General features: G+C 42.3%; 1 protein-coding gene across 1 annotated transcript in view; it reads right to left on the reverse strand.

The window, feature by feature from the left end:
- LOC147691767 (solute carrier family 22 member 6-A-like) overlaps window positions 1-25397 on the reverse strand; it is a 645113-nt gene that overhangs the window by 61136 nt on the left and 558580 nt on the right. The window contains exon 8 of the mRNA XM_086936682.1: window positions 3479-3587. Within this exon, the coding sequence (XP_086792808.1) occupies window positions 3479-3587 (109 nt within the window). The remainder of the gene's footprint in view (window positions 1-3478; window positions 3588-25397) is intronic.

Here is a 25397-nt window from a genome sequence, read left to right on the forward strand (position 1 = left end):
CGCAAGAATGGCAATCACCTCTTACTATCAACAAAAGCCACAGGAATATTTAGTCACACATTTTAGTCAGCATTTAAAAAAGATTTACATCGACTTTCGATTGGGGCAGCATTACTCTAAGGACTTAAGGCAATCCTGGAAATATCAAAAAGAGAGCCCTCATTGCAGACTGTGCGGATATCATGAAGAAACTTTAACGCACCTGTTATGCGTATGCCCTGCACTCACGGCTTTAAGAAGACAGTACTTACGAGATATCTTCATTACACGGAGCATACGTTCATGTCGGCAAGCAGTAATAAGTTGGCTGGGAGGCACCTCTTCCATCTTGGCCTGTCGGGGGCTTAAACTCATGACTGAGGTAAAAAAAAACGGCTACAAGAATCTTAATGGAACAAAAGTAACTGAGGCTGGAAGAACATTGAGGTATATATAATTTTATTAAATCTATGACCAAGAATTTGAACATTAATCCTTTCTGCACCGGGGGAAACAAAGAACAGTTTTTAAAACTGCATAGGGATGTTTAACAATTAATGTACATATTTACAGCATCTTATATTTTTTATTTTTTTACCTAAACGAACATTGTAACGATTTTTATTAATCATTCAATAAACTTGAACTTGACCTTGATTGGATGGTTTCCTTTGTCTGTGTTTCATCCAAGTACACTTGAGTATCAACTTCTCAATGTGCCTTCCAAACCTAATTATGTCTCTCTCTTTTTCCATTTTTCAATATGACTGAGTTGTGTCCACCCTCTTGTTGATAGTGAATACCTCGATCTTCTTTAAAAGTCAAATACTGATTTTTATAGTATATGGCAGGGGTCCTTGGACTGTGATCCGCAAAGCTTACTTAGGGGGTCCACAACTGCTTTCCAAATGAAATATTATTATTGATAAAGCCTGTTTAAATAAGGACGCAAAATGTCAAATTGAAAATTTTGAAACATTCTGTTAACGTAAAGGAATTTGAAATTAGGGGCTAAAAATTAAGGGGCAGATTAGGATTGAGGTTTTTCCGCATCCTCCGGGCCGGGGGAAGCCACCGCCGGCCCGGAGGATGCGGAAAAACCGCAGCGGACCCACCAAAGACTCATTGCCACATTAGGATGGCTGGTGGGTCCTGGTTTCTGTCCGCAGCTTTTCCGCCGCGGTTGGCTTACAACCGCGGCGGAAAAGCCCTAATATGGGGGCGGTGTCTCTCAGACACCGCCAGCCATATTAGGATGCCCAAAAAGAAATGCTTTTCCACAGCGGATTTTCCACCGTGGAAAAGCATACGGAGCTTCACTGCGGGGGCCCGTTGCGGTGCCTGCCGCTTTCTGCATACAAATGCAATGTATGCACCCGCCGCAATGTTAAAAATAGAGGATGTGACTGCCAGGGTGGCGGTCACATCCTAATTGGACAGGAGGGAACTCCGCAGGCCATGCGGAGGTTCCCTCCTCCTCGATGGTCGCGGACGGACTCAAGTCCGTCCGCGATCATAATGAGCCACTTAGTATCCTCAGATTGATCCGTGGGAGCAGTGTAAGTGCTTCAAGTAGAAAACAGTCTAGATCATGAGTAACATCATTTGAATTTAGAAAAGTTCAAACCTTTCCATTAAAATGCAAATGCTGATTTTTTTATATTTCTTTGTGAACCAAATTAAACATTTCATCTTTGTGTATATGTTTGATGAATGTTTATTTCTATATTTTTGCGTATTTGTTTGCAGTTCAAATCATCAAAAATGTGCAGCTTCCAGTAATAACTTAATGTGGGTCCATGATTTCCAATAATGGTTCGGTGGGGGTTCCCAGGTTGCAGTAAGGATTGAGTGGAGGTCCACATAAGTCAAACATTTAAACCACTGGTATATGGTATTTCTACATCACAAATGTAGCCAATAGTCAGTGGAGAGCTGTACCTTGTCAAGGAAAAAACAAAAGGTCAAAGAGGAAGAAGAGGAGGAGATGCATGGTGGCTGGTTAATGCATTGTTGTGTGATTTCTTTCAAGAGGTGACTCTTCAAGTCTTTCTGTAAAAGTTGTACTGTTGGGTGTTTCCTAGTGATGAAAAGACTGTGACGTGGAAGAATGGTGTCGCAGACTCGTATGCCTCTTCTTTCTTGGTTTGTCACAGTTGCATGATCCTTTCACACCCACAACTTGTAGGCAGTAGTTTTCAGTCTCTTTTTATGATTACTGACTTGGGGCATAGTTATTAATCTTTCACGCAATGCAGGGCAATAAGCAAAGTTGATGCATTGTGTGAAAGGGGAAAGGACAGAAATGCTCTATTCTGTCTACAAAAATATGGAGCATTTCTGCTCTCTCCTTGCTGCGGTGCACTGTATACTGCCTAGCACTAACACAGGAATCCTTGTACCATAGTGCAAGGGTGCCTGTGTTACTGGCAGGATTGTTTTAGAGGCGTTTCTATTTTTCTATGTATGATGTGGAATGCATCATGCATAAAAAGAGGCCATAACAAAGAGAAATAATGATATTTCTCATCACTCTGTCTCACTGGGGAAGGCTTAGCATGATGCTGCATTCCCAGCTTTACAAGCTGTAGTAGATCTGGGAGTGCACCAACTCCCTTGGTGGAAGCATGGGAATGCCCATGCTCTACCTATGGAACACCTCCCAGATTAAAAGCTAACTTAATGTGCTGCAAGCTGCTGCATTGCATTACATTGTTTTACACAGCTTCTGAAGGTGGCGCAAATCGCCCCTTGTGTGGCTTGGTACATATTACTGAAGCCTTGGCACTGTCTTTGCATCACCTTGTGCCTCAAAATCTGTGCAGGACATTACAAGATACCTTATTTGAAAGGGTGATAGTCACATAACCCTCCATGAATGGGAAAATCTTTTAGTTAAAAATGTATTTGTACATCAGAGTGAGTAGGTCAGGTAATGAGGGTGACTATCTTTGTGGTATAGATAAACCAGTAGATGTAAGTACAGTGAATAGCATGAGCAGTAGGTGTAATGAAAACCCTCAAAGAGGTATTAAGGCCTCAAAAAGTCCAAGGTACAACTTGAGGGGCAGTCCATTAGTCAACATCCTTTTCTCATAATGACTTTCTCATTGACCAGGTCTTCTTGGTGCTGTTACTGAAGGTGCCATCTACACTTCTTTACCTCCCACAGTCATTTCTAGCAGCCTCCTCAGCCATTGTGAGGGTATTCTGCGCGAAACAGCTTCAGAGGCTTTACTGAAATACAAGTGATTACTTCAATCTTTGTCTTCCAGCGACAACGTCAATTAAGATGGATCTGACTTATCCTTACTCTTATGAATCAAAGTTACTGTGCTTCCTCTAACTACCTCCTGGCTCCAAGAAGGTTTACAATAACTTCTGTCTAATTTCATGTTATTTCATCCTATTCTCTACCCCTAAGTTCAGGAAAAAATATATGAAAGAAACGTTGGAAGCCCCAGGAGGGTCTATCTGATATTAGGAAAAGATGACAAACCTTATGACGGTGGGATAGAGTTCGCTGGTGTAAAGATAGACACAGACGAAGGATGAGGCCAGGCATGCCTTCCCCAGTACTACCAGTGATGTGCGCAGTGTAGGCATTTCTGAAAAAGAAAGACATGAGAGAGCTTTCATGAAGACAAGAGTGAGCATTCAATGAACTTTCTAGGAGTCTCCCTTAATTTATTAGCACTTGTGTGTGTATATATATAGCTGGCCAATTCTTTTAAGTGATCAGGTATTAGGACCCCTGCTTCCGCAGAGGGTTTCCATTACCTACAGTAGGGCTCCCTCTATGCGTGATAACTTGGTAATATCAAATCCCGAAATGTTTGCCAGCCCTATTTGGTATCAAAACCTGAAAGGCTTTAAGAGATGTATAACATGCAAAGCATGCACACATGGTATCAATACATCCACATATGTAAGTCCTTTTAGAACTAAACCTTACAAAATAACTAAAATGCTGTCATGCAAATCAGAATATGTGGTTTATGTTTTAACGTGCCCGTGTGGTAGAATATATGTTGGGAGTACCAAATTACAAGCTAACATAAGAATACTCCAACATCTACGCGCGATAACTAATATGGACAATACCTATCCAGTGGCCAGGCATTTTAAGGAGGTCCACGGATATAATAACAAAGGTTTATCCTATTATTTAATTGATTCGGTACCCCCAAATAGACGGGGAGGAGACAAAGAAAGTCGATTGCGCAAACTCGAAACAAGATACATTCTACTACTAGATTCTAAACAACCACAGTGTTAACAATACGGAAGAATTATACACACGTTTAGAATGAGTAATCTTTGAAATGAACAAATGATGATATTAGAAAACGATGAAATAATACCAATTATGAGATTAAAATGTCAACAATATACTAAAGGAAACTTTTTGATACACAAAAGTATTTATTATGTATTTAATTTAGGATGGGGTGTTTTTATGACATTTTAACCTGTATATAGTATTTATTTATTATATCGATGTTATTGGACATATCAAATCTCATTATAAATCGTATGTACATAATTAATCTGTGATAAAGAGTTGGAATCAAGTGACTGGTAGACATAACATGTGTGGCAAATATAGAATACATGGAATTCGGAATACGGATAATATGCAATTATTGACCGTACACAATATACAGCAATTGATAGAATTATGATGAAATAATGTGTTGTATATATATATCAATTTTAATTTACTTTTTTAAATCACAAAATTAATCTTATGATTTGGACACTAGCACTTTAGGGGATATTTTCATTTTTATTTTCATATCTATCTTTATTATTTTTTGAACTACCTCAGGAAATTTACAAACATACAAAGGTATTTTACCACAATCGACTTTTTGCGAATTTGCACATACAGTTGAAGTCTAGTTTGATAATAATGGTATTTTACCGGTGTTATATATATATTATCATAACTTCTATGCGTATATTTGCACAGTCAGGATATGAAATCCGTAGTACATGATGTCTCAGGGACACAACAAGGTTTTACCCAGAGATAAATGAAATTCTTTTCTTTTTTTTTGTACTAGCAGATGCTATTTTATGCATTGGAAAGAGGTTTCATATCGTATTTATTTTTAATGTCAAAGAGGGTATTTTACCGATATTTATCCTGACATTATTTTGACTCGACTGTATATTTGCACATTTGCGTATTTGCACAAATATGTAATATTGTCAAAAAATGCAAGCATTAGCTATATGATATGTAAGAGTATGCTTTCTATTTCCATTGAGGTTTATGTCACGTGAGGGATTCGAAATGTGCACTTTCACTTTAAAAATGCCTTCCATTGGTCATTCATTGTCGAGTGAACAAGCGGCGGGAGCCGCGAAACGAGTCTCTGACTTTGGGCGAATAAACAACGTAAAGAAGGAATTTGGGTCCATGTCCTGCTTTCTGGCTAATACGCGATTGAGGCGTATGCGCTAGGTTTCTCAAGATTCTATAATATATATAGATATATATATTAAGCATGGGCGAATTTTGCGAATCTGGCGTTCGTGAATTTGCGTATTTGCGAACTCGCAATCCGCAAAATCCACGAATTATCGCGAATTCGCGGATTTTTTTGTTTTTATAGTGTTCGCAAGGGTTTCTGCCAGTTCGCGAGGATTTTGTACCAGTTCGCAATTGCGAACTTACTTGTCGGCACGCAACGGTCGCGACTATGTTGTTTCTACGTCTGGTTCATCATCACAGGTTCATAGCACCCTCTGTTTCAACACTGCCACCCTCTGTTTCACCCATGCCACCCTCTGGTACATCAATGCCACCCTCTGGTTCATCATCATCACTGTAGATTATGGGGGGAAAAAGCAAGCACACCTGCCCTGCTTCAACTGACATGAATTAATTTGGGGTTGATTTATTAATGTGTCACTGTTTTAAAATTCCAGTCTGGCACCTGCTTCCTTATCTGTCATTTGCTTTCTGTTGCAGTGCAATTTTTTTTTCCAGGACCTTTGTGGCCTACTTGTAGCTATTCTATGATCCGGCTGTGAGGGTCAGAGCAGGGTCATACAATTGTTGCAACTAGCAACTGAACTCTGGAGGGGCCCCAGTCAGAAAGCACTACAGGGAATGGTTACTAATGATGAATTTGAACTTTTGCACCTGCTGAGTGCTTTCAGTTTAGCAAAACTTGTTTTCTGCAGAACAGCAATTGTAATGCCCCAATCAAACTTACTTGTGAAAGTTGATTTCTAATCCAAAAGTGATCCAAAGAAAGTCAAAAGGCCTCAAATCCAAAAAAGGGCAGGCAAATGTCAACCTGAGGAGTTATTCTGATAAAAATCATAATTTTCAGGTCTATGCTGCTTGCTAGTGGATTTCTTGTGCAGAATTGCAAATTTTGTAATTTCGCGAGTGCGAGATTGTTGCTGCCTGCCGCACCTACATGTTCGCAATTGCGAACTTACGCCGCACGCCGCAAAATTGTATCACCAAGAAAAAAAAATCCGCTGCATGCGAATTTGTGGATTTTCTTTAAATTCATGAGCGTTCGCGGATCGCGAATTTACTGAAAATCCGCGAGCGGAACGGATTTTCCGCCCATGCTTAATATATATACATATATATATATTTTTTCTCCAATCCTGTCGATCTGTTTTAGAAAACAGGCGCTGACTCCGTGGGGTCTTATTTCGGAAACAAGTTTTATTTTCTTTAAGTGCTCAGATTGACGCGTTTCGACGGATACAACCATCTTGCTCACAACAAAGAATAGCATTACGTCAGTGTTTTTAACATGTCAAGTGCTCATTGGATCATGTGATGGTTTACCTGTAGTCATGACAACCAGTTTGCAGAGGTCACTGGAAATTTACAGCGTTACATTTTACTTAGCCTCGGTTGTTATATTTTTGCTTTACTTAATGTTTACGCTGCACATTTTTACATCAACTCTAATTAATAGACAATTAAATAGCATTGTCGATTATTAGCGCACAATTAATTATATCATTGCTAACATTTGCTTTTGCACAATTAACAACCGTTTGTAATTTTTCCCGGTTCATGTACATTTGTGATTTTTGAAAATATAATAGGTTTATACAAAACGTACTGCATTACATTTACTGTGTCCTTATGGATTAAGGTTTGCTTATATAGGGTCTAGTGCCCGTTTACGCATCTTGATGACAGTATTACTCTGGGAACCTATATTTGGTGAGGTTCTCGTGAATAGAGCCCAAGTGGGCAAAATCATCCAATTGCAGTGATAAACCCAACTAAGTTACTTTATCCTTTGTACATTGTCTTTTCCTATGTCTTTGCTTGATCGCAATGATAAATTACCTCGACTTTTGAAACCACCAATAAATATTGTGAACATTTGTTAAATTTCTTATGATACATGACATGTATCCAATAAGTTACATTTATTTTTACAATTCTCTTGCGGAGGAAGGTTCAGGGAACACTCAGAGGTTTCTTATGAAAACAATTAACTTTATGTAATTATAAGTGTACGCTTAGCGCTTCATCTGCATTTAAACCATGTGGGGCCTTACTGTCCAGGAGAATAATGTATCTCGATTCTAGTCTTCGGAGGGCTATTTGTCTATTTCCCCCTCTGATGTTTTTCTTCACATGGTCAATGACGAAGTACTTGATGTTTTCTGCTTTGCCCTCATGTTTGGAATTAATGTGCCTTGCCACTGGATATGCTGGGTCATTATTTTTTATGGCCCTGAGATGCTGTAGCACTCTTACGTGGGCAGGATGTATTGTGCTTCCCACGTATCTTTTTTTGCAGCTACATTGCAAAACATAGACCGCAAAGTCTGTCTTGCATGTGTAGTTTGCACGTATCTCTAGTGGTTTTTTCCTATATGGAACATCTACTGTGGTAACGTTAGTTCCATATTGGCATGCTTTGCATTTCATACACTTATAAAAGCCATTCTTAGTTTTTAACCATGGTGATTCCTTTTTCTTTAACACTGGGGCATTGTCTACCAGTTCTTCTTTCATACTTTTGGATTTCCTAAAAGTCAGTTGCGGTATTTTGTTGCAACTTTTCCCTATCACTGGGTCATTGCGGACTATGGGCCAATGTCTATAAATTATTTTTCTCAGTTGTTTATGATAGGCATTGTACCATGTGATAAGGCGTGGAGTCCCTGTATTTTGTTCTGACTTGGGAAGTTCAACTTTAGGGGAGAACAATAGGTCTTTTCTCTCCCTAAGTTCACATTTTTGTTCCGCTGTTTTTAATGTATGTCCAGGATAGCCTCTTAGTCCTAATCTACTGAACAGACTTGCCTTAGAGTTTCTGTAGCCTGTGGTTGTGCTGCAGTTCCTTTTCATTCTAAGGCATTCTGCATAGGGGATGTTTTCAATTAAGTTTGGGGGATGGAAACTGGAGGCATGTAGGATGGTATTTTCTGCGGTGGGTTTACGATAGGTATTAGATTGGATTCTACCTTCTACCACTGATAGTTCTAGGTCTAAGAAATGTATCTTATTTTTACTGGTTTCGCAGGTGAACTTCAAGTTTAAACTGTTTTGGTTAAGTTGTTCTGCAAACTCTCTTGCACTTTCCTCACTCCCCTTCCAAATTGCAAAAATGTCATCAATGTAACGACTGTAATGTGTTACATTATGTGTCATTTCTTCAGTGTGTTTCACCCTGCGTACTTGCTCCTCCCACCAGCCCATATGCAAATTAGCATAGCTGGGGGCGAAGCAAGTACCCATGGCAGTCCCCTGTGTTTGTCTGTACAGCAGTTTATTGAAAGTGAAAGTATTGTTCTCCAAACACCACTCCGTCATTTGGAGCAACATCTGTGTGTGTTGGTACAGGTCAATGCTTCTACTTCCCAAGTAATGCTTGATGGCATTTAGACCATCTCGGTGTCTTATACTTGTATAGAGGCTTTGTACATCCAAAGTCATAAAAACAAAGTCTGATTGCCATTGTATATCATAGATTTTTCTCAGAAAATCTCCACTGTCTCTTGTGTATGATGGTAGAGTTTTTACATAGGGTTGTAGAAAGGAGTCCACAAATCGACTTGTATTTTCAAATAAGCCACCTGTGGCGGAAATTATGGGTCTTCCGGGAGGGCAGGTTGAGTTTTTGTGCACCTTAGGAATTAGGTAAAGGTTTGGAATAACTGGGTAGTTGTTTTTCAACTCATATATATATATATATTCACTGAAAAAAACCATAGGTTATAGACCATATATAGTTAGGAATTAGCATTTACAAAACCTTGAAAGTTCACTGAAAAAACCATGGGTTATAGAACATATATAGTTAGGGATTAGCATTTACAAAACCTTATTTTACTCACACAAAACCATTGAAATTTCATATATAGTTAGTTGCACTAACTATATATCGCGCACCCGCAATCCACTGCTGATCATGTCACATATTACATCATTCATGACATGGTCAGTGACATCACTGATGACATCACTGATGACATCTCAAATGACATCACTGATGACATCACTGATGACATCTCAAATTACATCACTGATGACATCTCAAATTACATCACTGATGACATCTCATTTGACATTACTGATCACATCACTGATGATATATGGCTGAGATACCCGCCACCCCCTCTCAACACAATCCCCAAGGATGGGAAACCGGAAACAGTTCTGAAGTTTTTGGAAGACGGGAGGGAGTAACCCTCCCGGCCGTATTTATTAAAATATGAAACAAAATTAAAACATTAAATAAACAGTTTCATATTATGTACAATTTCATTACCACATTGCGATGTTTGGCTAACCTTAACAGATTCTCTAATACAAAGGTTCTCCTAGCCGAACTAACATCCTACAAAACATTTACTTGAAATTTTGAAATTGTACATCCTAACGTTTAAGGGCCAACGGCAAGGTCGTAACCGGTGTCAAGATCCCTAACCCAGAAATATCGCCCTCACTTGTGAGGGGCGGCCCAGAGGCGTACCTCAAGTGCAATTACCAATTTCCCTTGACTTGACGGGGGCCCCAATAAAACTCGACGCCACTTAGAGGTCGTACGAGGACTCGTGTGAGGTATCTAGAAGGTAGCGTAGACCCCCCCCCCAAACCCCACACAACTTACCACATCTGCCGTCGCAGACGTCCTGGCCCCGGGAAATTCCCCAGGAGGGGGCTGTAACCCCTCCTACCCAGGAAGGGGCCGTGACCGCCTTTCCTTTTCTTTCGGCGACCCATCCTTAGAAGGGACCGCCTCCCCGTTGAGGGGCCAATGGCCACCTCCCCCGAGCGCTCCCATCCGTGCTGGGTGACGCCCACTCATAGGGATCTTCCAATTAGTGCTCACCGATCATGACCTTACCGCCCGACCAAAATAAATACGACAATGCTAACTAAATGACTAAACTAAAAAGACAGTAGCAACTACAATTTTATTAAAAGCATGCTTACCAATGAACACTAAAGCAGAATTTCTTTATTTGCTAAACGTAACACAAATCGACCATTCTTTATTACATACTCAAAATCATCACGATAATACCACAACCTGTAAACGAAAATCAGAGTTATCCATCAACTTTATTCAAAAACCACTTGCTGTCCTCAGGGGCTGGTGGGTGGGCCAAAATTGGCTCTTCGTTCCGTCTCGAGCTCACGTGCAGCGAGGAGGTGCAGCTTCAGAGCACAGGAACAAGAGGATTCCTTCTGATCTTGCTTCTCCTTTTATCCGTCTTCAGGGCGGGCGTAAACCCGCCCCTGCCTGCCCCAAGGGCGTGGCCAGCCGCGTCAGTGTCTAGGCCAACCCACTCTAGGGCGGGAAAAGGCGCGCCCCGGCTACGCTGCTTCGGGCATACCAGCCGAGACTCGCCTCCCGCCCAAGATGGCTTCCCGGGGGGATCGTGGTACTCCGCCATACGTTCGGGGGGACCGAGTGGTCGCCCCTTTCCATATGGCTGAGATACCCGCCACCCCCTCTCAACACAATCCCCAAGGATGGGAAACCGGAAACAGTTCTGAAGTTTTTGGAAGACGGGAGGGAGTAACCCTCCCGGCCGTATTTATTAAAATATGAAACAAAATTAAAACATTAAATAAACAGTTTCATATTATGTACAATTTCATTACCACATTGCGATGTTTGGCTAACCTTAACAGATTCTCTAATACAAAGGTTCTCCTAGCCGAACTAACATCCTACAAAACATTTACTTGAAATTTTGAAATTGTACATCCTAACGTTTAAGGGCCAACGGCAAGGTCGTAACCGGTGTCAAGATCCCTAACCCAGAAATATCACCCTCACTTGTGAGGGGCGGCCCAGAGGCGTACCTCAAGTGCAATTACCAATTTCCCTTGACTTGACGGGGGCCCCAATAAAACTCGACGCCACTTAGAGGTCGTACGAGGACTCGTGTGAGGTATCTAGAAGGTAGCGTAGACCCCCCCCCAAACCCCACACAACTTACCACATCTGCCGTCGCAGACGTCCTGGCCCCGGGAAATTCCCCAGGAGGGGGCTGTAACCCCTCCTACCCAGGAAGGGGCCTTGACCGCCTTTCCTTTTCTTTCGGCGACCCATCCTTAGAAGGGACCGCCTCCCCGTTGAGGGGCCAATGGCCACCTCCCCCGAGCGCTCCCATCCGTGCTGGGTGACGCCCACTCATAGGGATCTTCCAATTAGTGCTCACCGATCATGACCTTACCGCCACAGGCCGGATAGTTGACCGGCTATCCGGACCCCCCACAACACTCCTACCTAAAGGTCATGGTGTAACGTTTTTAGCCATGCTAAGAAGTCTCCTATGAGTAACTCATTCCCCACCCGAGACAAATGCACTCCATCCCCCAAATACATACTGTCATCATTAATACACCCATGCGAAATAGAATGCAGTGTCTTGGAACGGAACAACCTACTCACTTTGTTATTAAGCTTTCTAACAGAATGATTTAAAGCAGGAACCGAAATAGCCCCCCGCCACACTTTTCGTGGGATCATATGGGACCACGCAATTGTGCACCCTGGAACTCTCCTCGCTAACCAACTTACAGTGGAAAGCATCGCCTCAAGAAGAAGTCGTCTACCAGTGGTGACCAAATCATTACCCCCAAGATGTACTATGACTACAGACGGCGGTGACCTCGTCCGCCCTAGCAAACCCTCGAAAAATGATTGAAACTGGTCAATACAGAGACCGCCTCTTCCGTAGAAGGACACACTGTACCCGTATTCCCCAGCTACGTGAATCATATCACCTGCCTTGAATACGTCTGCGGCACGTCTCACGTATGAGTGGCCCACGACCCACACCTCCTTTTTCACAGCCGGTGATGTCTGACCGCTGGCCCGGTGTTGGGTCGACTGCAAAGTTCGCCCCGCCTCGTAGGCTTGCGCAACTGAAAACCAAACAAAAACAAGAAGCGTGAGTACATTGTTACAGCTTCACAACATGTGCAACCGCACATACCTTTTATAACAATTGGAGGACCAACGCCCCACCCGTTTAACTTGTTCAACATTCAGACCCCTGGCTGTAGCTTCTGTAGCAGCCCCTATCCGAAAGGAATGGGTCCCAAACTCGCCCGGGTTCAAGCCCGCAGCGGCAATCGACATCGCAAGCACCCGCTGAAACTGAAACTTTGTCAGTGGGGTGGCGTCAGCGTGTCTCAACAAGGTCCCCCCCCATGATGCCACCCTTCGTGCTAAATAATCTTCTAGACACCTTACCGGGCACATGGAGGACCCGGGAATCCTGCGTATGATTACGCAGTCACCCATCCCACTTTGATCGGTCTTGGACCTGACAAATGAGACCGTCATTGTCTCCCCTCTGATCTGGACGTGCTCCTGGCACAGTCCTCCTGTCACATCCTGCTTGTTCCTCGCCACTAGTTCGCTTACCCGCATAGCCCCATGGAATGCCAGCGTAAAAGCGGCTCGGAATAACACTGTCTCAAACTGAGATGAACACGTAGCAGGGAGTCTGGATAGTAACTGGGCCAGCCTATCCAAACCTATCGGGCGCCTCTTGTCTACTCTGCGACCCTCAAGGCGTTGCCACCCCCGTAGCGCTTTCTGTACAACGAAAGACGCTGTCGGGTCATGGTTCCCATGAGCCCTAGCAACAAAGGAAATGGCAGCCCGATGCCTCTGAGCCGTGGCCACCGATTTCCCGACCAGATGTAAGGACATCAGAAAATTTACCACCCACTCCTCCTGGCCCCAAAGCTCCTCTCTATCAGTCCCCAAAAAGGCTAAATAGGACCGGAACGCCCCTTCATATGCCTTCCTCGTCCTGGGTGCTAAACTCTCTCCCACGAGGTTACGAAGTTCGGGGCACCGAGAGACCAGAGAGCTTCGGGAAAGGGTGCCGGCTCCGGGTCCGCTGTGGGAAGAAAACCCCAGAAAGCCTGCATACGAAAACGAGACAGTGCATCAGCCGCCTGGTTCATTACCCCTGGGACATGTCTTGCTCTGAATAGCACATTCAATTGCATACACAGTAAAACAATTTCCTTGAGCAGTCTCAAAATCCATTTACATCGTGCTGCCTGACTATTGATACACTCGACCACGGTCATATTGTCAGACCAAAATACCACAGAGTGATCTTTGAACCCTTCGGGCCAAGTTCTCAGGGCCACTAAAATGGGGAAAAGTTCCAGGAAAGCAATGTTACTTGTCAGTCCACTGTCATGCCACCATGTCGGCCACTTTTGTGCAGACCATCTGGTGCCGAAGATGGCACCGAAACCTATGCTCCCTGCCGAATCTGTCCACAGCCCCAGCTCCTCAGAGGACACGGCCGGTTTGTTCCAGACGACTCGACCATTGAAATCCGCCAGAAATGCCAACCAAATGCGCATGTCCTGGCGGACCTCTGCCGAGAGCCTCGTGCGATGATGGCCCTCCTTCAGGCCGACCATGGCTTGAGCAATCGAACGGGAAAAGGGGCGGGCCATTGGTATAACCCTCAGGGCAAAATTCAACTGGCCAACTAACTGCTGTAATTGATGCAGCTTAACCTTAGGTCCACTTATACACATTTGCAGGGATGTCCTGAACTTTGACACTTTGTCAGCTGGTAAACGAAAACAACCTTCTCCGGAGTCTAACTCGATCCCCAGAAACTCGAGGCAAGTGGAAGGCCCCACAGTCTTACCTGGTGCCAATGGCACGCCAAACTGATTCATCAAGACACAAAATTGCGCCAAAGCCTGCCCACATTCCGGATCCCCGGCTGCCCCCAGGAACAAAAAATCATCAAGGTAATGCATCACATTTTGGAAACCCGTCTTCCTTGTGAAGACCCATTGTAGAAAACTACTGAATTTTTCGAAATAGGCACAAGATATAGAGCACCCCATCGGCATACACATATCCATGTAATAATGACCCTGAAACATGAAACCTAGGAGACGCTGATCGTCTGGATGTACCGGGAGCAACCGGAACGCTGACTCGATATCAGATTTTGCCATCAGCGCCCCGGGCCCCAGGCGATTCAAAATGGCTACGGCCTCATCGAAGGATGCGTACCGCACCGAACACACTTCCGGGTCTATCGCTTCGTTTACGGAAAGACCACGTGGGGCTGATAAATTATGTATCAGCCGAAACTCACCCGGGTCCTTCTTTGGGACCACACCTAAAGGGGAACAAACAAAGTTAGGAACCGGTGGTACACTAAACGGACCGGCGACTCGACCTCGAGTAACCTCCTTCCTGATCTTATCCTGTACCACGGTCGTATGCTGGAAGACCGATAGCTGATTTTTACATTTCGCTGCACCTTGAAAGTCCCCCACTGGGATGCGGAAACCATAAGAAAACCCGTTCCGCAACACCCCAGCAGAAGTACGATCCGGGTATTCACTGAGCCAAGGAATCATTGCCAAGGTATCAATCGGGGTAGGTAAAGGCGCCCCTCGGACTATGTTAGACCTGTTTGGCGCCTCCTCTACCCCCGTTATCACCCGTTTTGGCTCTGCACGTGGACTCAGGATAGGATGATTGCCCACACCCACTACATTCGTGTCTAAATTTGCACGATCCCTGGGGCCTAGTACATTTACCCCTGTTGAAGTTCCAACAAACCCCCCTTTTTCCTGTATTGCCGGCAGGCCTCGAGTAATTGTCGGTACCCGCACCTGACCGAAAGGGCGTCCCCGCATACTGGCGGGAGGATTCGCCAACGATACTCCCTACTAATGGCAATTTTAACATACCAGTCTCCTTCATTTTGGACCATGACACAGAATCATAACAATCCCACGTTAAGTTTTTATCATGTTCTTTAGCCTTTCTAAACAGGTTATCATAGCAGAACCAATGATTACCCTCGTGTGATACCGAGTACCCCATGATTCGTGACTGATAAATCGGCAATTCGGGTAACAGATCGGGCCTTCGTTCCCCCAAGATCGATGTAAAAACCCCCCACGCTTGGCCCCAATTGCCAATGTTTTCATTTACCTTAAAGGCGGCCATTTTTGCGCGCCAAACACTCGGATGCATGAGATCCTTCTGGCCCTTAACATGCTCCATCTCATAGTGATCAGTAAGCAACGAGAAGATGTTTACGTACTCCCCTGCCCATATCTTCTCTTTAATAGCCAAAGGAACATGCTGACCCAACTTTTCCCTACGAGAGGGTGCTGACTCATCCCTCGCAATCGGCAATGGCCGCTTACCTGCACCGGACGTTGCCTCTGCTACTGAACCCGTCCCCTGTGGCTTCTCTACAGCGGCAGCCGGCGTGGACACCTTCGCTGCTTCCCGTGACTCACGCAGTTGCTTCATCAGCTCCTGTGCGTCGACAGCCGTGGCGCCCTCGCTACCTTTTCCCAACCACGCTGCTAATTGTGCTGCCAGCTCGGGCGGCATATCTTCCCCAGACACGGGGGTGACCACAACGGGAATCGGATTCCCTTCCTCCGGCACGGGAGTTGGTGCCTCGAGCGGGGTACTGGGACCCGGGTTGTCTCCCCCAGCTGCTCCCCTCCTTGGCCTCTTGTTTTTCCCTCCCGGGGCTGCTCCCGCCAAAGGACGTTTCGGCCCCCCTTCCTCGTCTTTATCCATTCGCCTCTTTAGGTCGGTCACCTCCTTCATGAGAACGCGCAGCATCTGGTCAGTAGTCATGCGCTTTCCCGCCTTCTTCGGCATTCTCCAACAGAGTATCTGAAAAACAAACAAGAACGATTACAACGTCAAAATTGGCTCTTCGTTCCGTCTCGAGCTCACGTGCAGCGAGGAGGTGCAGCTTCAGAGCACAGGAACAAGAGGATGCCTTCTGATCTTGCTTCTCCTTTTATCCGTCTTCAGGGCGGGCGTAAACCCGCCCCTGCCTGCCCCAAGGGCGTGGCCAGCCGCGTCAGTGTCTAGGCCAACCCACTCTAGGGCGGGAAAAGGCGCGCCCCGGCTATGCCGCTTCGGGCATACCAGCCGAGACTCGCCTCCCGCCCAAGATGGCTTCCCGGGGGGATCGTGGTACTCCGCCATACGTTCGGGGGGACCGAGTGGTCGCCCCTTTCCATCATTCATGTGATAATATGATGAACCTCTTCAGACTCTAATATAACCTTAGATACAATCAGTGTAAACAGACACTCACAGACTGTCACTCATCCATGGAGTTACTCACACACCTAGTCAGTCATGCAAACAATCAATCACACCTCCATTTCCTCAACTATACAGTTATACACACCTTACTTATTCAAACATATACTAACACACATTTACTCTCTTATACAATCCCTGATACAAGTTCACAATGATCCATACAGCCACTCACACATTCACTGGCTCTCATGCACAGTTATTTATATATGTCAACTCTCACATGTACTGTGTTTTACATATGTACTTACTTTGACATGTAGCACTAAGATATCCATTCACTCACCAATAGACTCATGCACACAGTCAACCGCCCATACAGCTGTTTCCACATGCACTTTTGAACCCATACAGCTAGTGAATCCACTGCTCACACATCTATGCACAGAGTCATACACCTCCCAGCCACCCACACACACACTCAGTGTCCCATACAAATACTTGGGTAACTAATCAATAACCCATATAGTTACTCATATAGCTACTGATCAACACATGCAGCAGTTTACAGAACAACAGACATAATGATGCACAAATTAAGACAGTTTAGTCACTAACCCATGCACTCAGTGAGACACATTTAATCACTCACTCATACAGTCAGTCATGCACCTACTAAATCCTTCATCCAGACACTTATACATCCACTCATTCTTCAATATGTAAGACATATTTTAACTTTACAGAAACATACAGTCACTGGATGTTGTCATCAGTGATGTCATCAGTGATGTCATTTGAGATGTCATCAGTGATGTCATCAGTGATGTCACTGACCATGTCATGAATGATGTAATATGTGACATGATCAGTAGTGGATCGCGGGTGCGCGATATATAGTTAGTGCAACTAACTATATATGAAATTTCAATGGTTTTGTGTGAGTAAAATAAGGTTTTGTAAATGCTAATCCCTAACTATATATGTTCTATAACCCATGGTTTTTTCAGTGAATTTTCAAGGTTTTGTAAATGCTAATTCCTAACTATATATGGTCTATAACCTATGGTTTTTTCAGTGAATTTCATTGGTTTTTTAAAAGCTAATATCTGTAGCTGTAAAATGTATTTTTCTTTAAATCTTAAAATATATTTTACATTTTTTTTAATTTTTTTTTTTTGTTTCGCTCCCAGTCCGCGAACCGGTTAGCTTCCCGTTAGCTCAATTTGGAGCCGCAACTCGGTCCGCGAACCGGTAAACGTTCCGTTTGCGTAACTGTTGCGTTAGCATGACGTTTTGCGTTGTCGCGTAATATGTCATTTGACGCGCCTAGTTAGCGGACCCGGAAGCGAACTGGAACGCGGCGCAAAGCGCGAAACGTAAACACAGCAGGTCATGTGACTCGGTAATAACACTTTTCATTGGTTCATTTCACTTTTGGTTTCCTAATGATGTAATACTAGGTCATGTGATCTAAAATTAACACTTTTCATTGGTTTAGAACTTTTGCTTTTCCCAAATGATGAAAACCCCTCCTTCTTTCCTCACTCTGACTTCATCTTGGTGAGAGAAAGACCCTTTATTAACATTGAGATATGGCTTCATTAGTAGCTTCAGCTGGTTCTTCCCCACCACCTCCACCAGATCCAAGGAAGAGAGGACCACCTGCTGAAGTTAATATTCAAGAAGAAGAGGAAGAACAGGAAGAGGAGGAAGAGCAGGAAGAGACACTGTTTTTGCCAGAGGAGCCCAGGAGGTATAATCGGAAGGAGAACTATATTTGGCAATTTTTTTAATTTCCAGAGGGCCAAAAGAAAGTAAATGCACGCTACGTGTTTTGCCGTATATGTAAAGAAAGACTGTCCAGGGGGACTGATAAAAAATACAGTTTCGGCAACTACACTATGCATCGGCATATGAGTAGGTGGCATCCTAACAACTATAGTGCTGCCCAGCTACGTGACGAGCAAGAAAATCCCCCTGCGATGGCCAGAAGATCGGTTGTACAAGAAGTGACGGGACCAGAGGCGAGGGAGATGGTCCCAAACATACAAATGAAGTTTGGGGAAGTGAAACAAGTGTGCGTGCGCTGCAATCAAATTCATTTGCTACAGAGAAAGTAGCATTACTCTAATTATCAAAGCTATTGATAATCATGTTTGCCCGAAACGCCCCAAACAATAAATTCTTTTTTTTTTTGCTCCTGTTGAGCCCTTTACAATGAATCGTTTTTGTTTCCCCCCTCCCCCAAAAAAACCAAAAAAATATCAAAATGTTCAGAAAATACAAAAAAATTAAAAAAATGTTCTGAAAAATAATAAAAAAAATTTAAAACAACAAAAACAAAAAAAAAGTTCTTTTCAGAACTACCTCCCGTTATAAAAAAATTGGTAGAATATTTGGAACTCTGCCAACCTCTATTTCTTTTAGTTCGCTTCCCGGTTCGCACTCCGGTACGCGAACCGGGAGCGAATCAAACATTTTTTTTTAAAAGAAGAACAGTAAGTTTAAGGGAAGGAAACAGACAGTTATGTTAAAAGAAAGACAGCTATAGGGAGTAAACAAAAGATAGTGTTACCCGCAATCCACTGCTGATGATGTCACATATTACATCATTCATGACATGGTCAATGACATCATCAGCAGTGGATTGCGAGTAACAGTATCTTTTGTTTACTCCCTATAGCTGTCTTTCTTGTAACATAACTGTCTGTTTCCTTCCCTTATACTTACTGTTCTTTTTGTAAAAAAATGTTTGTGATCACTCAGAAACAGTGACATTAGTAGAGACAGAGTGAGTGAACAAGAGTGAAGAAGTATGAGAAGAGAGGGACTGAGAAAAATAGTGGAAGGAGTAGAATAATTAAGTAATAGAGAAAGGAATGAGGGAAGTAGCAAAGGCAGGAAAGTAAGAATTAAACAAATGAAGCAGTAGAATTAATAGAAGTTAAATGTAATAGATTAAATGATTGTTTCAGGATGACGATAAGGTGTGGCCTCTCCAAACTTTTGTTTAAGGTGAGGCCTACTCAGGGTTGCATATCAAATTTATGCTTGTTGAAGAATACAGAGAAGATAATACATGTGAAGGCCTACCATTGAAGTAAAACATGTCCACTTCACTTTTAAACAACGGCCAGACCTCTTCTGTGTCCATAGACAGACCTAAACTTCATCTGCACAATGTCATTCGTAAACTTAGGAAACACAGGTAATGTAATTGAAAAACGTGGAGTTTCTTTTGCTCATTTCACAATCACATCACCTGTGTTGCCTTTGCTTAGGTATCTCATAGTGCAGATGTAGTCCAGCATATGAAACAGTACCCAGAAGTGCAGCAGTGTATGCATTAACTTTGAGATTTACAGAAGCCTCAGTTTCTCCATGTCTACCTCGCATTTCTAAATGTATATCATAAGTACAAAAAGTAGAGAATTAATTATACATGTTAAATGGTTTATTTTTGCTGTTCTCAGAATGTATCAAATTTCACTTAAATCAGTGACTTGAAGGTATTCATCATGTAACAGCGGGGAAAAAAAACCACAATCAAAATGATTGTGTTTAAAAAACCCACACAACATAAGAAATCTGAATTCAAAACTCCTTAAAATTAACTTACTTTCCATAACGTCGAAGGATGTCCTATGAACAGCGTACACTCTGTTGTGCTATTAATATTTTCAGCCCGCCACTTTCTGAAAGAAAACCTCCATCGTTTTGAAAAATATGTTACATACGATAAAAGACTTCTCACATTCTACCACATGTTTCCACATGGCCAAATCATGTTGGAGCGATTTACAACTCTTGGAATTTTTGTAATCAAATCCCGTCATTTTCTATTTTCGCAACTTTCAGAAAGAAAACATTTAAGATTACTTTCACAATCCTGGACTACTAATATCTTACCCTTCTTGCTCACTCATGTTCTACTTTTCCTATGACACTGATACTGCTTATTATGAAGCAGACTTACTTACATCAGGTTTATATAGTTGGATTTTTAAAATGACATTATAATCAAAATTTTGGAACAATAATCTAGACAGCATTGCAGACTTACATTCCCTCTACTCCATGAACCTCTTGCAATTCCTCAGAGCAAATCCCAAGATTCTTTCCTTAAAATTTTGGTTTTAAAAACACCAGGTAAGAATTTTTAAGGTCATACGGCAATTTTTTATTGAAAGTTACAACAGAATCGTTGCAGAATGACCAGCCGTTTCTAGACTTTAAATAAGCTGTGTAATGTCCTGATGTTGTTGAAGGACCATCGTGATAGATAATTGCTGCAGTTACAAAAGTCCTTCCTGATATTGACAACTGCGAAGCAACACATTTTTTTATTAAAGTTGTCAATTTTGATCCATCAGGCCTACATCGTTGGATCATTAAAATGACATACTGGCCATATCTTCGTATAAATAATGTTGACATCATTTCAGATTTACATTGGCTACACTCCATGTTGTGATCAGCTGCTTTTACTAGCTTATTAAAGGAGACTGATTTACTGTCTGGCAAAGTTAAATATATAAATCTTTCTGAGTCTACACTAGTAGTACTTGATACCCTACAGTTCTCGCAGTCATGCTGCCATTGATAAGAAAGCCCAAACAGGTCATCTACATCTACACCCTCATCTTGCAATACATCAAGCATATACATTAAAAACTCCTGACAATCCTGCTGAATATTTTCAGAGAAGTCTGTTTGACCTGAACATTCGTCTAATAGATATCGAACTTCAGACACACTTTCTACTTTTGTTCTATCAGTGCTACATTTCTCTAACACAGAATTCAACAAACAGCATAAACTTTGTTCAGAATTGATCACAATCTGTTCCTTTAAAGTCTCTAGTGAAAAGACAACATTAACCACTACATTAGCATAGCAGTTGACACCAGAACTGTTTTCAAATTGAAAACCGACAACATCTTCAACAGAATCCATTTTCTTTCTGCTTACAATTTTCGGTTCATCGACTTTTGGGCTTTTTGCTACAACCTCCCTACTATTACTGATATTTCTTCGTTTCCGGCCTACCACACGTTTCTCAAACAAAGGATATTGAGGCAAATGTGGCGCATACTCTCTTCTTAACCTATTGTATTCCTTAACACAATCTAGATCTGCACAAATGTTTGTGACATCACAGTCAATCAAGTACAATCCCGATAAAGATCTAACTCGTGACAAAGCCACATATGCCATACCTTCCTTGAACACAGAACTTCCAATATTCACCAATGCACTATCTACACTTAAACCTTGCGATTTATGGATTGTCACCGCATATGCCAAGCAAACAGGAAACTGTTTACGGCGAACATATAAGTCTTTAACAAGCAAAAACCTAGCAGAACAACGACCAATTAGCTGTACTTCCTCAATGCCATCAAATTTAATTTTTAGAAATTCAATTCCATCTCTACTTCTGTATTTCTCAAAATCAACAACATTACCCATTGATCCATTTACCAGACCTCTTTCAACATGTAAATTCCTTCTCAAAATGATTCGGCAATTTAAACACACATTCAAAGTCTTTTCAAAACCCGCTGTTTTAGATATAGTCTTCTCTAATGAATCCAATTTTGATTTCAAATTCTCAGACAAAATAATTGTTGATCCCATATGCTCTATTCTATCAATAGCTTCAAGTTTCACAATCTCTTGCTTTTCTAAATTCAACATTTTGTTGTTGAAGATGGCACATTCTGCAAGAGTTGGCATCAAACATATTCCGGATTTCTTCTCAGTAATTTTCTGAAAAATATTCTCAGGCACAACGTCTTGTTCTGGATATAAATTTGACAGTAATCGTGCATGCAATGCTTTTTTTCCATGCTCGGTCACTTTTCCAATTCTAATATCTTGTAGAATATTCTTGTAATCTTCATCCTTTGCCTGACGCATATTTTCATGCAGTTTAGCATAATTGAAGTTTAACCATATATTGACGTTGCCAATGCTCCCTAGGCACTTCCTGGTATCTTCATGCGTGAGTATTTTGAACACAGGTTGTCCTTTTACTGGTGTCAGCTGTAGAAGATCTCCGAAAACAATTATGTGTTTGCCACCAAATAACACATCATACTCAGTTTTAAGAACTTCTTGCATTCTCAAATGCACAAAGGCAAGCATGACATTGGAAACCATGCTTACTTCGTCAATGATAAGAAGTTTCATTTTCCTCAAGACTCTTGAAACTTCACAACAAGCATCCCCAGATAACTTGTGGTATTGTAATTTGTTGTCATGCTCCACTGGCAGCATCAGTAGACGATGCAAAGTAATACTTTTAATGTTATGTGCTGCCAGTCCAGTAGGAGCGGTAACAACACAAGACAGCGATGACTCAGTCCTTTCCTGCAAATAACAAGAAATTGCTTTAATAAGGAAACTTTTTCCAGTTCCCGCTTCTCCACTCACGTACAGTCGGACAGGCTTCAACGACGTACATGAGCACTCTTTCTTCTCATGACTTAATCCATGATCAATTTGCTTGGTAACTTCGTCATATATTTTCCTCTGCTCAACGTTGAGTTGTTTTTCCAAGTCTTCTAAGTTAACCGCATCCTCCTGAGCATGTGCCATGGCTCTTTCCACTTCATTCATAGCAGTGGCAGCTTCATTTTCGATAATAGGTCCTCCTAGTGGATCCTGACTCAATGAAACAGAACTCTGACTGTCCTGAGAACTGTCTCTGGCAATCTCGACTGCAATCGTTGCTTCCTGCTCAATTTCCAAAGTCAACATTTCTTGATATTTGGGAAAAGCAGGACATTCTATGGTCTCCTTGGCGGCAGTGAAAGAGTCTTCGTAACAGAGGAAATCTCTAAGCAGTTCCTCTTCTGCACGCCAAGGCTTGAACAGTTGCAAAAGTGCTAAATAGAAAAACTCCTTTTTTTCTGGAGATTCGCCACTCAATTTTCGATGATTTACCAAGTGGCATTTTCTTTGCTTCACCAGACATCCCTCACTTCCAATTACAGCATACACTCCTTTCTCAATATCTTCTTTGATGTTCCTTTTGAATATGTAATTTTGTAGAACCTCATACAAACAAACATTCTCGAGGTGACTGCTTCGATTTGGATAATATGTATCCAACATGTTGGTCTTCAAAATGTCGGTACTGTTTGGCTCCTTTTCCGCCAAATACTCAATTTCCCGCACAGGTTTCAGAACTCGATTACGCGTTGCAGCAAGACCAAGACTCGCCCAAACGATACTCCTGGATTTAGAATAAAGACTTGCTGAAGACAACCGGTCAGAACATTCGTAAGCTCCAATTTCTCGATGCGACAACATCTTCAGACTGAAACTGTACAACTTCTTACTGAGGCTCTTTTCATGGGAAATGTCCTCCCACATATCCTTCAATTCTGTCTTTTCTTTTTTGGTGATGTAAGATGTCACATACCGAGCCACAGCCATACAGTTGTCAGCCACAAACTGTAAATCCATATTAGCATTCCACATGGACAAAATCACTGGGTTGTAGTCGTTGATGTACTTGGACTCTTCGTTCCTTTTCAAATTGTATGTATTTTTGGGTGATTTCCTCGTCACATTATGTCGCAGAGAAGACATCAAACTGTTCACTCTTCCTTTAGAAATCACCGGTCGTGGAAAGTTGAAACGACATTTGGTGTAGAACTTGTCCTTGTTTCTGAATTTACGACGACAGTACTTTCCACAACGATGGCTTTGGAAACATAGAACTTGTTCTCTTAGGCTTTTCTTCTCCGTTGCGTTTGGAACAGCACACGTAGAATACTGTTCTATGAAATTCATCACTAAGTCATCCGGATCTGTTCCAAATTTAGGTGCATCCTTGATCCACAGCAACATATGTATATGAGGAGCACCTCTTGCTTGGAACTCCTTTATCTAGAAGAAATACAACACCTCTCCAAGAGGTGGATTCTTCTTATTTGTGATGAAAGACATCATAGCTTCAAATCTATGATTGAAGTACCTGCATACATTCACTGGATCCAAAGAACACAGTTCTCCAGGTGTCTTGAATTCAATGTTTTCAATATTTCCATTTGCCTCTCGTAGAAATTCAAGTAAGTCTTCCCAGCCATACTCGGCACAGCTCAGAGTGAGGAACTATGTCAGAGTTCCTAAGTTCCTCAGCATACATTTTAAATCACCATGACGACGGTACCAGTATTCATTAGTACCACGCTGACACGCCATGAGATTAATTAGGTGAGAATCCAAAATACTGTCTTGGACATTGACTTTATGCATAAAGTCACTTGCCGAGATGTTTCGCATCTGTATACCACTTTTTAAGATGTGGTTCACTGCATATGACAGTCCAGACAGATCGCTTTCAAACAGGAGATGAAACAAATAGGGAATGCATTGACGAAACCTAGGATCTTCTGCATACAATCGTAAAGTCCGGTATTCAGACGCAGGAATTTGATGAGGTCACTCATCATATCTTCCTCCTTGACCTGTTGGAAATAGCTGTGGGAAACACCGAGCTTCCAAACTTTCCTCCCAAACACTAATGGGACTCCCTTTGGCTTGTTTCATTTGAAACAACTCAATAGCATTCCCCATGACTTCCTTGAAATGCAAAGGATGAACACTATAATGTTCATATATTTCTTCACTTTTAGAGGCCTCTACTTTCTCAATTTGGCCAGCACACAAATCGCTATCCTCTTCATCACTTACTTCCTCTTCTGCAACATATACATTCTTATAGTACTTATTATTTTTCTTCAAATACAATGTTGCCTTTTTGACTTTCCTAACATCCACTAAATCTTGCCATATTTTCTTATTCTTTGTCGGAACCCCATTAACTAAGATAACCAGAGG

The sequence above is a fragment of the Lissotriton vulgaris genome, chromosome 9, assembly GCF_964263255.1.
Source record: "Lissotriton vulgaris chromosome 9, aLisVul1.2, whole genome shotgun sequence".
NCBI lineage: Eukaryota > Metazoa > Chordata > Amphibia > Caudata > Salamandridae > Lissotriton > Lissotriton vulgaris.